We start from the raw sequence: 15050 nt of genomic DNA, 5'->3' as shown, positions 1-15050 counted from the left end.
GCAGCAGATATGGGGACACAGAAGTAACATTTAGATTTGCAGTTCCACTAATCCAAGATCACTGTTATAACAACCATTTTCTCTCTCATCTCTCACTTTACAGTGACCCACTTTCCTGACACACTGACACTAAATGACCTGAGCTGCTACTCTCAACAGACTGTTTACTTTGTAGAGTTCATTGTACCATGAGAAGGCACCACGGATGAAGTACAGAAATAGACTCCAGAACACTACAGACGAGCAGCCACAAGCGCTAGTCTGACAAGACACAAACACAAACACAAACACAAACAGCCCGTGGCTCAGGATGACAACAAAGAACGCCAGACAAAGTTCACAGGATGGCTGACATGAATATTTGATGGTATATGATAACATAAAGTGGAACAATGGTGCCTTGATATGATATATAAAGAGATCCCAGATGTTATTAGAGAACAGTTGTTTACTTTTAATAACTCTTGAACTCTTGAACAACTCTTTAATCCTAAAACAGTAAGATAACTCTTTTTCACTAGCATTAAACAAAGATCTAAGGCCGTAACATCTGACTTAAATAAATCATGTTTATCAGCTGTAGAACTGGTATTAAAAGGTTTTACACTTTCAATGAGTCATTACATTAAATAACAACGCCTTCAAGCCTGAGACTGAGTTATAGCATATGTTTTTGAGGTTGTGATTTCACTAACACCAGCCCCATCTGCAGGTGATTACTGTTTCAGAACCATCTATGGTCATCTTCTGTTAGATTCCTATTATTTTTTAGATTAAAAAAAAAAAAAAAAAACGTTTTAGGCAAAAACATAAATAAAATAGAAAGGTTTGGTTATTCTGCACCTGGATTACATTTCTGACAGTGTAGACTTATTTAGACCATATTATATTTATAGAGAATATAACGATGAACAATTAAGTGTGTGATCAGATTAGACTAACCTGTCTGGAGTTCTGTTGTTGACTCCTTATGTGCAATACAGTTTCAGCAGATCTACACCAGTAGGAGGTGGAGGGGGATGGGGGGTGTTCGGGGTAAGAAATGTCGCCTTTTTTTTTGAGATTTTGCAACGACTTCCTCAGTCAGCAAGTTTCATTGCACGCCTTCTTCTTCCGTCTGGTCCTATGTCCTTGTATAGTCTCCTTCGACTCCATCACGCAGCATCACAGTAAAAACAGCGCACAGCAGCACAGTCTGTAGTCCTCTTGAGTGACTGGCAGTCATGTCTACCAAGACCGTTAAATCCGCTTTACGCGACATGCTGGAGGACTTGGATGAAAAGCAGCGGAAAAAGTTCTGCGCCGCGATCCTGGACCGCAGAGAAGAACCGCGGGTCAGACGCGCAGCTCTGGAGAATAAAGATATTGTAGACATCACAGATGCTCTGGTCACACATTTCACGGAGTCCGGAGCTAAAGAAGTGGCTCTGCAGACGCTGAGAGAGATCGGCTGCAACGCTCAGAGAGAAAGCTTCGGTGGGTTCATTTGCCCTCGGATGTGTTCACTGAATTTATTTATTGTATCTAATATTTATCATGTGCCAGCAAATACTCATCACCTACACTGACCAGAATACTTCGTAGAGTCATCTGACCAGGTGTTTATGGCCTTTTGCTGTGAACTAATTTTTCCTAACAAAGTTGTTCTTCGAGAATAAAGAAGTGGGCATTACCCAGCATGCTGTACAGCATCAAGCATCTAGTTTTACGTCCACGAGGACCACAGGTTGAGAAAAGTTCTCAAGCTTCTTTAACATTGATACTGAACATATTCACATTCATATATACCGGCTATCATATTTTGTCCCACACACAAAGAGCTGCGTTTTTTTTTTAAATCTCCATGCCCAAGAGACAAAAGTGCATCACAGTCACAGTCAGATATTTTACAGCAGCTTTTGCAGTGTTAGTGAATCAGTGATGAATAGTTTCTTATAGAAATCTGGTCATTTGTCAGTTTCACTTTCATTTTGAACATCCAGTTCACTTGTTGCCTAACAATATTAATATACTTACAGAAGTCTTTCAGTGAATTACATCAGTGTTATTCATCATTATGTCTTCATGTATTTCCAGCCAAGGATGTAGGTGGAGGATCACTGACAGGAGGAGGATCTGTTTCCAGTGAGTGAGCGTTTTTGGATGATGTGAAACACCATCATGTCCTCATGCTTTGAGCATGTGTGTAGATAAAAAAAATAATCTGATAACCTGAATGTTTGTAGAGTATGGAGATGTGATGAAGATAGAAACTAATGGAGCTTCATGGCAAACAGCTCAGCAGGACAAGCTGAAGTACTCAGGTATCTATCTATCTATCTATCTATCTATCTATCTATCTATCTATGCAGCGTGACTATACCCATGCCCTCCTGTCTCCCCTCGATTCTTTTCTAAAGGTGTGAAGGCCTCACATGCCATGGCAGAGAGCGATCTGATAGAAATGAACAAATACAAATCCATCATCAACAGTGCTGCTCGTAAGAAAGGAGTCGATCCAGCTCTCATCGCTGCCCTCATCTCCAGATCGTGCCGGGCTGGAAAGACGCTGGCGGGAGGCTGGGGTTGCTATGATGAAAAGAGACAGAAGTATAACACCTTTGGGCTGATGCAGGTTATAAAACATCCGTTTCACTCACTCGCTCTCAGTATTGTTGTCACATTACAATACAGTAGAATCGCTTTCAATCTAAATTGAAATAACCTGTGTTTCCTGTAGATTGATGTCAATCCAAATGGAGGAGGACACACTCCAAAAGGCTCATGGAACAGTGAGGAACACCTCTGCCAAGCCATCGACATCCTGATTTATTTCATCATACGCATAAAGCATACATTTCCTGAATGGAGCAAGGAGCAGCAGCTGAGGGGTTTGTTTTACTGAACCGGTAAATGTTCACGACAAAACTCCCTCCATGCTTTGTTCTCATGTGTGTTTGTCTCTGCAGGAGGGATAGCAGCCTACAACGCCGGAGATGAGAACATCCTCTCCTATGAAGAGCTGGACTCCATAACCACAGGTGGAGACTACTCCAGTGATGTCATTGCCAGAGCTCAGTGGTACAAATGCAATGCTGACTTTTAAAACCTGAAGCTGCCGTCAACCTCTTAAAAATCCAAATCTAACACGGACAAAATCACGACAACTGCCCAACTGTGGACTTATGTAACCCCTGTTAAACTCAGTGACTCCAAGATCAAGTTGATATTGCTGCACTTGAGTCCAACATATCTCAGTTTGAGAACCAAAGAATATAAATGTATTGATTTTGGTATGTTGCAGGCGAAACAAATGAGCTTTTAACTGTAAGGTGCTTGGATCAAGACTGAGACGCAGTGTATGTCAATGGAGAGAACAACACATAGGTTGAAAAACAAATTGGATGTAAATGAGGGAATCTGAAAACTATTTAAATGTGGAGATAAAGGAGAGCCACAGGAGGAAAATTCAGGACAAAACTCAGGGGAAGGAGGCATGTTTTAAAATTTGTGGCTGTGGTGTAACTTTTCTGTTTTTGTGCATCTTTACTTTGTGTTCTCATATGCTTTATATTGATTTTGGCTCTATATGTAAGGGGGGTACTGAGGGATATTAAGTGTGTGTGTGTGTGTGTGTGGCATTGAGAGTGTTATGTTGCTGAATAATGGAAATTCAATAAAGACATTGTTAAAAAAAATTAAAACAATTTGTGTCTCAGGAAGGTTATGCAGAGCATATTAAAAAAAAAAACAAAAACTGACAGTGTCAGTTCCCTTACTGTGTAGTTTGTTTTGATTTCCTGTTTTATTCTTTTGGTTTTCCTTACTTCCTGTTTGTGTTCATTTTAGGTGTCTTGTCTTCCCCTGTGTGTGATTGCCCCATTGATTTCACCTGTGTCTCATTAGCTCCTCCCCTCCTGTGTATATAAACCGGTTTCCCCAGTGTGTCTTTGTTAGATTGTCTGTGTCCTAGTGTGTAGCCTTCTGGCGTTTTCCCTGTGATTAGTTCTTTGTGATTTTGACCTAGTTTGTTTCTTGAGACCTGGTTTTTGCCTTGCGATTTTGTACTTTCTACTGCCTGCCTTTACTTATTCTTGTGAATAAACCGCCTCACCTCATCCTACTGTCTCTGGTCTGCTCTGTGGGTCCAGTTTTGTCTGTCTGACTCTGACAGACAGAATCATGCAAAAATTCTCTTTTAGCTCGTTGTAGCCCTAACTGATGCCATATGTTTACACTGAGTGAAATATTCAAACCCAAGACTCCATGTTGTTTAATTTTTTTTTTTAAATAACAATAATAAATAGAATTATTGTAATGTGCATCATGTTGTTCACATGAAATTCAGCCTGACATTTATTGTCTTTGGAAACTTTAGGAGGGTCAGTGAGGTTTAGACAATGGATGACATATAATGGCTGAGAACATAAATAGATTTTAAAAAAAAACAGAATATGTGAGGGAGCATGCCCAGTCCCTTTTATCTGTGTGTGTGTGTGTATTTTTGCCCTCGTGTAACTTCCTAAACTATGTATCTAGTTACACCCTGTACTGTTTCATTTCCCCTCTGGTTCTGCTGTTAAAAACAGTCTTCCTGTCCCAAGCACTGAAGAAAGACGATCAGTAATAGAGGATACACAATATGTTGATACCTGTTTGATATACATGACTTTGACCTGTTCCACTGTGGCATTTCCAGAGGTGCTGTCTAAAGTCTGGGTGTTACAGTTTCATTATCCTTCTCAGGGCAGATACCCGGGTGACAGTGACCTTTACAGAGCGTCCCCATACTGTTTACAATGCTGAACTTCAGACTGCTCATCATCAGAATACATTATAATACTGAAAATGAAAGAAAAAGACTGAGACACCTTTTCTTGGGTCTAATGTTAAAAAAAAACCCATGCTCAACACTGATGAAATGTAATTCAGACCGAAAGTGAAAAAAAAAAAAAAAAAAAAAAAAAAAACCACATATAATGTTGATGACTACACTCTGCAGTTTTCAGCACCTGATCTGCAAAATGTGAGCTCATTAACATCTATCAAGGTATAAAAATGAGCACAACTGTTTGAGCTGTGTGCCTTCTGAGAGTAGCATAACTGCTACACATTAGACTGCTGACTGAGCAAACAAACAAAGGAAACACAGCTGTAGGGTTTCTGTCACAAAGAGTCCTGTGCCTGTTCCAGTCAGTGAAAGCTTGTTCTTGTAAATCAGCTGTTTTCTCGAGTGATGAAAAACCCGAGTGCTTAAAAAGCCCCCTGCAGATGAACAACAGAATGACAGACGAGACAAGGAGGTCATATTGAAACTGAAAGTAAACGTGCTGTATAAATACAGCTGCCGTACGTGTTCACCCCGAAGAGTGGACAGAGGAGCAGTGTGTTACATTCCAGTTACCAGATAGCCACCAGAAGAGGAAACAGGAAAATGGGTGGGTGCTTTTACCTTCTTTTACTTGACTCTCTGTGACCGTGCTTAATTTAGAATAACTTTAATGTTTGCCTTTGACAAGGATAAACTGCTTGCGATAATGACTGACTAATGTTAGTGTGCAGGTGTGTAGCAGAGAAATAATCTATTAAACTGAACTGTTGTAGGTTATGGAGACATCATGAGGGTTCAAACTTCTGGAGCTTCATGGCAAACTGCTAAACAGGACAGGCTGGGATACTCCGGTAAACACTGCAGCAGAGAAATACAGGAAGTGATTTGATCACAATTTGTAGAAAAAACAGTCATCTACCCATCTGTATCTACAGTGTTTCTGTAACTATGTACTGACAGACAAACAGATTCATTTATTGCACTGGTGCAACAACCCTGTTGTCTGTTGGATTTCTCCCTAAAAGGTGAGCGTGCATCACACACCATGGCAAAGACTGACAGGGACAGAATGAATATGTACAAGTCAGCAATCGTCAGAGTGGGAAACGCACATGAAATCGATCCAGCTCTCATCGCTGGCATCATCTCCAGAGAGTCCAGGGCTGGAAATGCACTGGTCGGAGGCTGGGGAGACCACGGCAAAGCCTGGGGACTGATGCAGGTTTGTAACAACTGCTGTTGTTTCACTCACATTCTCTTAGGAGAGCCTCATGTTACAATACAATAACAGGAGGGTTCAACCCATTTTTATTCCCATTTCTGTAGGTTGATGTTACTCCAGGTGGAGGTGGACACACCCCTAAGGGTGACTGGAACAGCGAGGAACACCTCCACCAAGGAACTGAGATCCTGGTTTATTTTATCAACCGGATCCGCCAGAAATTTCCCGGCTGGAGCAGAGAGCAGCAGCTGAAAGGTTTGTTTTACTGTATCTGCCGACTTCACATATGCATCAACTTTCTTCACTTGTTTTGCTGACTTTGTTCTCATTTGTATTTGTCTCCGCAGGAGGGATAGCGGCCTACAATATGGGGGATAGAAACGTGCACTCCTATGACAACGTGGATGAAAACACAACAGGGAAAGACTACTCCAATGATGTTGTTGCCAGAGCTCAGTGGTACAAAAGCAACGGCTTTTAACAGCTGAAGCTGTTCACAACTAAAGTTTCTGAGGGATCCTCCTGTGACTCATAAATGAAACACTGTAATGTGTGTCTTATGTCAAAACTTACATTGCATAAACATAACATAGAGCCAAAACAAACATGACTTCTTTGTTCATTTAGCTTAGTTGTCATGATTTCTGTCTCAGCCCTGTTTATTGGCCTCCCTGTCATACTCATCCAACCAATGTTCCCATACCTTCTTCCTGTTTCCAGGTCCACCTGCTTATCCACTGTCCACTGTGTTTGCCTTTGGGCTGCTAACACTGTAGACTCCTCTTCCTGCTACCTGTATGTAGTAATCTGTTGTTTGTACCTGTCTGCCTGCACTCTGTGCCAGTTACAGTCAGGTGCCATTTCTTGTAAATGAGGTTTCCTTTTTTCTCCTCCTTTTCCTCTAAAGCAGAGGAGGTGGGGCTTCTGCTGGGGGAGAATATACATTAAACACACCCATCCTGCAGGGTGAACAGAGGGTCAGTGTGCAACAGCACTGCTGGTGATAGCTCTCCATCGAGTTCTCATTGCTGGCATCATCTCCAGAGAGTCCAGGGCTGGAAAAGCACTGGACAGAGGCTGAGGAGACCACAGTAAAAACCTGGAGACTGATGGAGGTTTAACAACTACTATTGTTTTACTCACATTTCCCCAGTAGAGCCTCATGTTACAAGGAGGGTCCAACCCATTTCAAGCCATTTCATTCTGGGACAGTGAGGAACACCTCCATCTAGATCTTGGTTGAGTTGAGTGAAAAGATACAGGAGAAATTTCCCAGCTGGAGCAGAAAGCAGCAGCTGAAAGGTTTGTTTTACTGAATCAGTCGACTTGTACATGTATCAACCTTCTTCACACTTTGTTTGCTGACTTTCTCTTTTATTATTTCTGCACGAGGGATAGTAGCCTACAGTATGGGGGTTTGGAAACGCCCACTCCTATGATAAAGTGGATAAAAACACAACAAGTGGAAACTACTCCAATGATGTTGTTGCCAGAGCTTATATGGAGTTTGACAACTGAACAAAAAATCTCTGAAACTTAAGCTAAATAAACACAACACAAAGCAAAAGAACAAATTATACATCTATGTATTGGGCTCAGTGTGAACTCTTGCTGTGATAAATTGTGGAAACTGTGGACTGCACTGCTTCTGGATTTAGATCATTTAGCTGACACTGATGATGCTTTTAAAGTGAGAGATGTTATGAAATCATGTAGTGTCACCTGTTTGTGTTAAAGCTATAATTCTACACTGTTGAATCAGTTCACTGTAGAAGTTCAGCTGCACATAAACATTGGAGTTCTGCCCTTTTTTATACAATATATTTTACTAACTCGTCAGCGTTTTGTGTTTTTATTTCATGTGCCCTGAGTGTTAGCAGGCAATTTCCCCCACACCCTAAGATGACCACAGATCACACAGAAGAAGACACACCATGTGGGAAATATACAGAGTCTCTTATAAACTGAATTCAGTGGCTGTCATCTATAATAACGGCAGTCATTATTTTGTCAAGAACCAAACGATGACATGTTATTTCTCAGCTTTAAAAAGTCAATAACCACGAACCACCTCGTATATAAATATAAAACACATGAGAGAATAGTGGCACTTGGATTTTTACAATTGAACGAGTACACTGTAGATTCGAGGTGACCACAGTCACCAAGTTTAGCTTTTCTGCAAGAGGTATGAAATAGTCTACTAATACTGTGTTGAACCTGCGAACACTGTCTTTCTAACACGTAAACTACTATTGCTTTGCATAAAAGATTTGACTTGGTCATAAAAGCAACACAGTCAGTAGTTTTCTGTCCTGAATGTGTTTACCACTGCTTATTGAAAAAGGCTGACTCAGCTGTGTTGGAGTCAGCGGTAGGTGCAGTGGTGGTCCTGGTGCTGCCGCAGGTCCACTTTGTGCTGGAAGCTGTAGAGGCAGCGGGGGCAGCGGTAGGGCCGGTCGTCCTTGTGTTTGCGGCTGTGGGTGATGAGGTTGGAGCTCTGGCTGAACGCCTTCCCGCATATCTGACACACGTGGGGCTTCTCTCCTGGCAAACAAACAACAGCACAAGTCATTTGAATACACAGCATACTCAAACTGTATAGAATAAAAAGATTTTTGAGTAGCACTAACATGGTTAAATATATGATATTATTTAATACAGTTACAGATCATACATGCTGTACATCTTAAAATAACTTGCTTTGTCCAATTTCAAAACTCAAAGTTATTTAATTTAAAATGACATATCTGAGAGGCTGAAAACAATGGATGTGTGGCATGTTTGCTTAAAAAATATAATTTCAACATTTTGGGAAGTAATTTCATGTATATTATTCCATCAATGTTCATTATGTTGTGTGTTATGTATAGTATGTTAAGTGTGGATCCAAGGAAGATTAGCTGAGCTAATTAGCTGCTAACCATAGCAATGGGATCCTTTAAATAAACCAAACAAATCACTCTCTGTGTCTGTGTATGTGCTGGAGGTATTAGTGATGTCTATAACATGAAACCGCCATTCAGTTTAATAATTTCATATGACTGATGTCAGCTGTGGGCAACTAAAGGGTATACATACAGTAAACCCACCGGTGTGTATGAAGGTGTGTTTCTTCATGTCAGACTTCTGGTGGAACCTTTTGCCACAGTACTGGCAGGGATACGGCCGGGTGTCTGAATGTATGAGCAGGTGAGTGGAGAGGGTGGAGGAGCGCTTGAACACTTTTCCACACACTGAACAGCCAAACGTCCTCTCCTGAAACAACAGGCACTGAGGTTACGGACTCAGGAGTGTTCCACATCATGTATGCATGTGTCAATAATAATAATAATAATTCAGTATAAAAAGAAAAATGACACTGACTTTGCCCCTGCTTGGTGATGGTGGAGTATTTGTCCTCCTGGGCTTGATGTGTGCTGCTGACAGAGGCGCTCTGCTTCCATGACTTTTGCATATGTGAGTCTTCAAACTAGACAGACATGAAAATATCTGCAAGGACAAGATGAACACAGTTTAACACTGACACAACTAAAGAAATAACTGTAACAGGAAATGGGAAGGTGGGAAACTACCTCTAGAAATTACTGGAAGCATTACATGTCTTTGAACTACGATCTCTGCACATCTTACATCTGAAAGCAATGTTTACAAAATCCTTAGGTCTTTTTTTTGCTGAAACTCAGAAAGAACTATGGTCCACAACACTTCAGATGTGGAAAGTATGCTAAAAGGTCTAGTTTGGCAGCCTGACTACAGCTGAAATGAATGTATTAGAGAAAATAGTTGAGGTTGCATGTAAAATCCACTCTTACCCAGCATGCTTTCCTCTGTGAGGAAAGCAGGGAGCAGGTGAAAACACCTCTTCTGTTCTGTATGAACTGTAATAACTCTGCTGCTCCACTTTCTTTTCCTCTAGCACCACCATCAGGTCAAAATGTTTAACTCGTTCAACACTTTGGTTTCTGACCATAAACCTTCAAAACTAACGACAGCTCCCATCAGCCTCAGCTGTACTCAGCTGTAATAATCAAACTGTGTTCTTCAAATATAGCAAGTATAAATCATAAAGTGGAGTTATTGTTATTGATGTAATGGAGGGATGTCATACTTTGCTACAGAGTGGACACTGTTGCCTCGGAGCGCTGATCTTCGAGCAGCTGCTGCTCCTGGTCTCCCTCAGGATCTGAGGACTGGACCATACTGCCGGTGTGGGAGAGCCAGAGTCGACCTTCTCCACGGGGGTAAAAGTATTTGAGTTGACAGGACTGCAAGGCTCAGCAGGTCTACAGTCTGAGAAGAAAGACAGACAGACCTGTTAGAATCTGCAAATTTGGAATGATACACCTTTAAATGATTTTATATCTTATGTTAGATCATTAGAATTAATTCAAAATTATATAATGCTTCACAAAATTGTTAAACAATTGTCCTGTTTCTCCTTTAAACACATCATTTTTTTTTTAAAATTGTAGTTATCTAAGAAGCATTTCTTACTTTTTTTCTGCCTCTGTTAACAGAGAAAGAGCAAAAGAACATGAAGCTGCTCTGTTACCCACCATAAGATTTAGGGCTCAATGGCTGAAGGTGCCCACTCCCATCAGAGTGACTGGTAGCAGGAGGGGCCTGCTGCAACAACAGTGTGATGGACTCTGCGTTATTATCTGGTGTTTCTGCTTTGGAGAACTCCAGGGGTGTATCCCAGGACCCCTGGATCTTTTGATGTAGCTGGCTGAACATCACTGGGGTTGACCCAGGGCTGGGGCTTCCTGCTGTGGGCCGAGGGTGGTGCAGCCCTCCTCGCTTCACCAAGAAAGAACGAGGCATCGCTCATAAGGGAGGAAGACCTGCTCTACACCTGAAATCAAAGTTATCTAGAGGGTGAAAAAAAAAAGAATTCCAGTGTTAATGAGGGTGTTTAAAAGTACAGCTATGTTTAACTTGATGTTTTATCTGAATCTTACTGGTTACATATTTGTACAACAATTTTAAAAAATGATTATTTTTATCCTCCAATATTAGTAGTTTATAAATGCTAACTAAAGGCAGGCACTAAAATGATGGAGCAAAGGGTTACACAAGATGTTTGTGTTGGCCAGAAGAGGGCAGCAACACTGTACAAAACTGGTTTAACATTTACTGCAGATTTGTTGCCACTGTTGAGCTGAGAAAAAAAAGTGTTATCATGTTGATACGATATATGACATGTTGATTATAGTTCTGTTTCTGAATGTATTGTGACCCTTTCACCTTTTTCACATTTTTTTCACAGATTAATTCCCAAAGAAAACAAAAAAAGAAAAGCTACCAATATTTGACAAGATGACATGTATAGATAAATAACAACAAGTGAAATATAGTAAAACTGCCACGCTAAGACACATCTGATTTACTTTGAATCTTTGCTCTGTGTGATAGTGTCTGTGATCTAGATGAGGTTTTCCTCGTGGAGCTCTCTGTGCTGCTCTGACCATTGTTCTGTGTTCTTGACCAGTCCACCAGCCCCTTGGGATCACTTGGCATTTAAGTCAATGAAGTCAGCTTTTGTCACATCAGACCTATTTTTCCTCTGGTTCAGTTGCTTGACAAACTCCAGGTGTCAGATGACTTTCTGCCATCGGAGGCTTACTTGACATTAAAGGCTACAGAGGTGTTTTTTTTTTCTTTCCCTCTCTGGCAGACTCTCTCATATTTGGAACCCTCTTCTAAAGTGACATTCACACAGCAGGTGAAAGTAGCCTGAAGTGTGATTGAAGCTGACATTTGAACTTAGATTTCCTACAAACCTGGTCTGTGATAGTGAGACAGAAACAGTCATATCAGAATTGCAACTATGTCATTTAACGGCAACACATTTCATGACTCAGTGCTCGCACTTGAGCAAAGGTGACACTGCAGTGGAGGAGTTCAGTGGAGGACACTGACGCGTTAAGACCATGTAACAAAAAATAAAAAAAGTGACATGATTGCTTGCATGTTTAGACTTCCTAAAGTTTAAGAAAGAAGCTGTTGTTAAGTTGTTTAAAAAAGTATATTAGTGCCTACATATTTAAGGGATTGACTCCCTTATCTTCACCTACTGTCACCCCTGTAGAGAAGATGACAGTAAACCATCACTCCACGAGAGGACAGATGTTTTTGCTTTTATAAAATAATGGTGGGCAGTTCCTAGGTCTCCTCAGAAGATAAAAAGGCTTGTGTGGTTTAAGGACATAAATGACGAGATTACCACAGAGACTTCAGACAAATGTGTAAACATAATAGTGAGTAATGATGAGGTTTAAAGCCTGTGCTCCTGATATACCGCAACATGTAACATGGAACACGGAAGGTCCATTATTTCTTTTTCTTTTTCTGCACTGCCAGAGCGAGTTTTAACTACTTCAGATGCATTTAAATAGTTTAAATAACTAACTAACTAACTAAATAACTAACTAAAGCTCTCCTGCACAAATTTGTACTTATGTTTAAAGAAACTTTTCAATAACCTGTGCTTTTTCTTTGGGTAATTTTACCTTTTCGAGCTCAAACAGTCGTTGAAACGAAACCAGACATTTAAATGCAACCATAGATATGTGAAATGTGACCAGGGGCCTTTTGTAAGGGATCACAAGCCAAAAAAAGTTAATCTTTAACAATACATATTGTAATCTAGATTTCCTTCTGAAATGGTGCCTGAAGTATAAAGTAACTTAAAATGGAAACATTCAGGTAAAACACAAGTATCTCAAAACTTAGTTTATAGTATAGTACTTGAATGTTTATGTCTGTACGTCTGTGTACGCCCTTAACTATTTATCCATTAAAATCTTTTTCTCATACACGCAAACTAAGCAACACAGATAAGAGAATAACTATTGTCTCCTTATTAGAAGCAAAACATAACAGCCCAATTTTGGAAATCGGCGAACAGACCAACTCTGGTTTGTTGGTCTCTTGCACTCTCTTCCTCATGAAAAACGTACATGTATAATAAGGGGAGTAGACGTTACCCTGGAGAAAATATTGAGTTCTTTTACAGAGTTTTTAGAGGGGAAGAAATCTGTAGTGGCCTTTTCACCTTGTATTATATTTTGATTACGAAGTTGTTTTGTATGCCCTGCCAAAGTGTTGTTAGATCTTGTCTTGGCATGAACGTTCTTATGTGCACCTCACTGGCTTGTTCATATGTGTGTTTGTACATCCACATTCATACTTCTTAAACCATAAATCCAATAAATTGTTTGAAAATTGAAGCTGTTGTGACTGGATTAAAGGGTTGATTTTATTGAATTTATTTTCTGCATAGTGATGCATATTCAAATACTCATTTCATCTGTGTGCCTCTTTGTTTGTTGTGTGGTATCACATCTTTGATTTTTGTATTGTTTAGTTCAGAGGAATGACATATTCAGACTGGTACTCAATATTGACTAGACTGAACATTACAATGCCAACAGTCAAACAAAGTTAGTGAGCTGTGATCGTAGCTTCAAAGCGGTTTGTATTCTCTGCCACACTCAGTATGAATCGACAACAAGCTAAAGGAAGGTGGTTTAGACTGTGTTTCATTTTATAATGGCTGAGCTTTCAACGATTTGTCTCTACAGTGACGATGGGCCGATATACAGACAGCTGCACAGACTGAATATCAGGGCTGTAATTATGATACTCTCTCAGCGACGAAAACAGAACGTCCTTAAATTAGATTTTTCTGAAGCTCAGTGTGAACAGATGTTTTATTCATTTTATTTTGTTTGATTTTTTTTTTTAAAGAATGAGGAATTTAAGAATTTGCTTTTTGGTTTGCTTGAAAAGTTCATGAAATGTGTGTATTTGTGTGTGTGTGTGTCACTATATTTACAGAAGAGCAAAGATGGTGGGATAAAATTGACAGCTGTCTTTTTTGAGCCTTTTGAGCTGCTTTAGTAACAGCTCATAAACGATTGTGTACATGGACTCTGACAATTACTATAAGACTGCTTGACTCACTAACATAGATTGTTATTATTGTTATTAGTATTATTTGCTTTTATAATAAATGAATATAAAACAATTATTGACATAGTCATGTGGAAATGATGACAAAACATGTTGATTGTTATCTGAATTCCTTCTAAAAGACAGATCCTTACTTATGAAATGATGCAACACAACTTGCTGCTGTCTTCTCTTTATCTGAACATCAAAGTTAGGAAGAAAAATCTACATTGGTTAGACAGCTCAAACATATTTCTTTGAATCATCATGCAATCATCAGGAAAAATAAACTAAACATTGATATATAGATATAGATGTCAACAAACCAAACCAAAACTGTAGTAGCTCTCTAGAACCAGATAGTTTTCAGAAATAAATATGCAAATACTCACCAGTTTTCACATTCCCCCAGTGCTTCTTAACGTCACACACAAACGTTACACTAATAATTTTACTGAGATAGGAGTCTTATATCAAGTTAACTAAGACAATGTGAAATCTGAGTCACACGTGAGGTCAGCCAGCTCTGAGTTGGACTGTGAGCCGTTGGTGTTCTCTGCAGGTCGGAGTGATGAGAGTAAAAGAGGACGAGGAAGTGTTTTCAGCTCTGACACCTTTGAGCCAACACTCTAACCACACAGCTTCCTCACACTCAAAACCCAAACACTGCACACTCGCAGCAGCTCGAAACCTGTCCGGCTCTACTTTTTTAAAAACCCTCTTGTGCACTCTGTCTAGATGTTGCAGTGATGCACAAACTTAACACGGCATCAGATTAATCTAGTGAAGACAGATAAAGCCTATGTGAGAGGAAGAGGATGGGTGACAGTGCTGAAAATTCTTCAGAAAGTGTTGACACAGTATGTTGACACAGTTGTATTTCAAAATAGACCACTGAGGTCAAGCTTAAAAAGAAACAGGCTGGTGCAACAGCAGATTCCCTTCTGTAGTATTCAATGAAACCAGACAGTTTCAATGAAACCAGGTCTGGTTTCCTAAACAGAAAGATGCACAACATGAGAAAACATGAATAAATTCGAAAATAAATAGGGGTGAAAA

The 15050-nt window shown here is 40.0% G+C and overlaps 3 protein-coding genes across 5 annotated transcripts; 2 read left to right on the top strand and 1 right to left on the bottom strand.

Annotated features, from left to right (window-relative positions):
- The first annotated feature begins 1027 nt into the window (after positions 1 to 1027).
- LOC108875955 (lysozyme g) lies at positions 1028 to 4097 on the top strand. 2 transcript variants are annotated; one of them, XM_018665194.2, is made up of 6 exons: positions 1036 to 1476; positions 2077 to 2124; positions 2226 to 2303; positions 2400 to 2614; positions 2720 to 2870; positions 2949 to 4097. In XM_018665194.2, exons 1-6 carry the CDS (start codon positions 1224 to 1226, stop codon positions 3083 to 3085), a joined length of 882 nt encoding a protein of 293 aa, XP_018520710.1. In that variant the 5' UTR covers positions 1036 to 1223; the 3' UTR covers positions 3086 to 4097. The 2 variants fall into 2 exon arrangements, with proteins under 2 accessions (XP_018520711.1, XP_018520710.1); XM_018665195.2 differs by lacking the exon at positions 2226 to 2303 and having other exon boundaries at positions 1028 to 1476.
- A 1158-nt stretch (positions 4098 to 5255) lies between these two features.
- Positions 5256 to 7871, top strand: LOC108875858 (lysozyme g). The gene is made up of 5 exons (XM_018665025.2): positions 5256 to 5417; positions 5584 to 5661; positions 5836 to 6032; positions 6137 to 6287; positions 6380 to 7871. The coding sequence occupies exons 1-5, from the start codon at positions 5414 to 5416 to the stop codon at positions 6511 to 6513; spliced, it is 564 nt and encodes a 187-aa protein (XP_018520541.1). The 5' UTR covers positions 5256 to 5413; the 3' UTR covers positions 6514 to 7871.
- LOC108875857 (zinc finger protein Gfi-1b) lies at positions 6438 to 14801 on the bottom strand. 2 transcript variants are annotated; one of them, XM_018665023.2, is made up of 7 exons: positions 14384 to 14801; positions 14147 to 14189; positions 10592 to 10906; positions 10144 to 10325; positions 9399 to 9524; positions 9125 to 9290; positions 6438 to 8579 (listed from the first exon to the last, which is right to left on the bottom strand). In XM_018665023.2, exons 3-7 carry the CDS (start codon positions 10857 to 10859, stop codon positions 8401 to 8403), a joined length of 921 nt encoding a protein of 306 aa, XP_018520539.1. In that variant the 5' UTR covers positions 10860 to 10906; positions 14147 to 14189; positions 14384 to 14801; the 3' UTR covers positions 6438 to 8400. The 2 variants fall into 2 exon arrangements, with proteins under 2 accessions (XP_018520539.1, XP_018520540.1); XM_018665024.2 differs by lacking the exon at positions 14147 to 14189.
- Between the last annotated feature and the right edge of the window lie 249 nt (positions 14802 to 15050).

This window comes from Lates calcarifer, linkage group LG5 (genome assembly GCF_001640805.2).
Source record: "Lates calcarifer isolate ASB-BC8 linkage group LG5, TLL_Latcal_v3, whole genome shotgun sequence".
NCBI lineage: Eukaryota > Metazoa > Chordata > Actinopteri > Centropomidae > Lates > Lates calcarifer.
Note: the sequence above shows the minus strand (reverse complement) of the source record. Positions and strands in the feature narration are given on the sequence as shown.

Bases quoted from the DNA above. Each gene is read 5' to 3' on its own strand.
- LOC108875955 (XM_018665194.2), top strand. From the start codon at position 1,224: ATGTCTACCAAGACCGTTAAATCCGCTTTACGCGACATGCTGGAGGAC. The intron at 1,477-2,076 runs GTGGGTTCATTT...ATGTATTTCCAG, and splicing joins CGCTCAGAGAGAAAGCTTCG to CCAAGGATGTAGGTGGAGGA. The intron at 2,304-2,399 runs GTATCTATCTAT...TCTTTTCTAAAG, and splicing joins GGACAAGCTGAAGTACTCAG to GTGTGAAGGCCTCACATGCC.
- LOC108875857 (XM_018665023.2), bottom strand. From the start codon at position 10,859: ATGCCTCGTTCTTTCTTGGTGAAGCGAGGAGGGCTGCACCACCCTCGG. The intron at 9,291-9,398 runs GTCAGTGTCATT...CTGTTGTTTCAG, and splicing joins CATCACCAAGCAGGGGCAAA to GAGAGGACGTTTGGCTGTTC. The intron at 8,580-9,124 runs GTGGGTTTACTG...TTTGTTTGCCAG, and splicing joins ACACACCTTCATACACACCG to GAGAGAAGCCCCACGTGTGT.
- LOC108875858 (XM_018665025.2), top strand. The intron at 5,662-5,835 runs GTAAACACTGCA...TCTCCCTAAAAG, and splicing joins GGACAGGCTGGGATACTCCG to GTGAGCGTGCATCACACACC. The intron at 6,288-6,379 runs GTTTGTTTTACT...TTGTCTCCGCAG, and splicing joins CAGAGAGCAGCAGCTGAAAG to GAGGGATAGCGGCCTACAAT.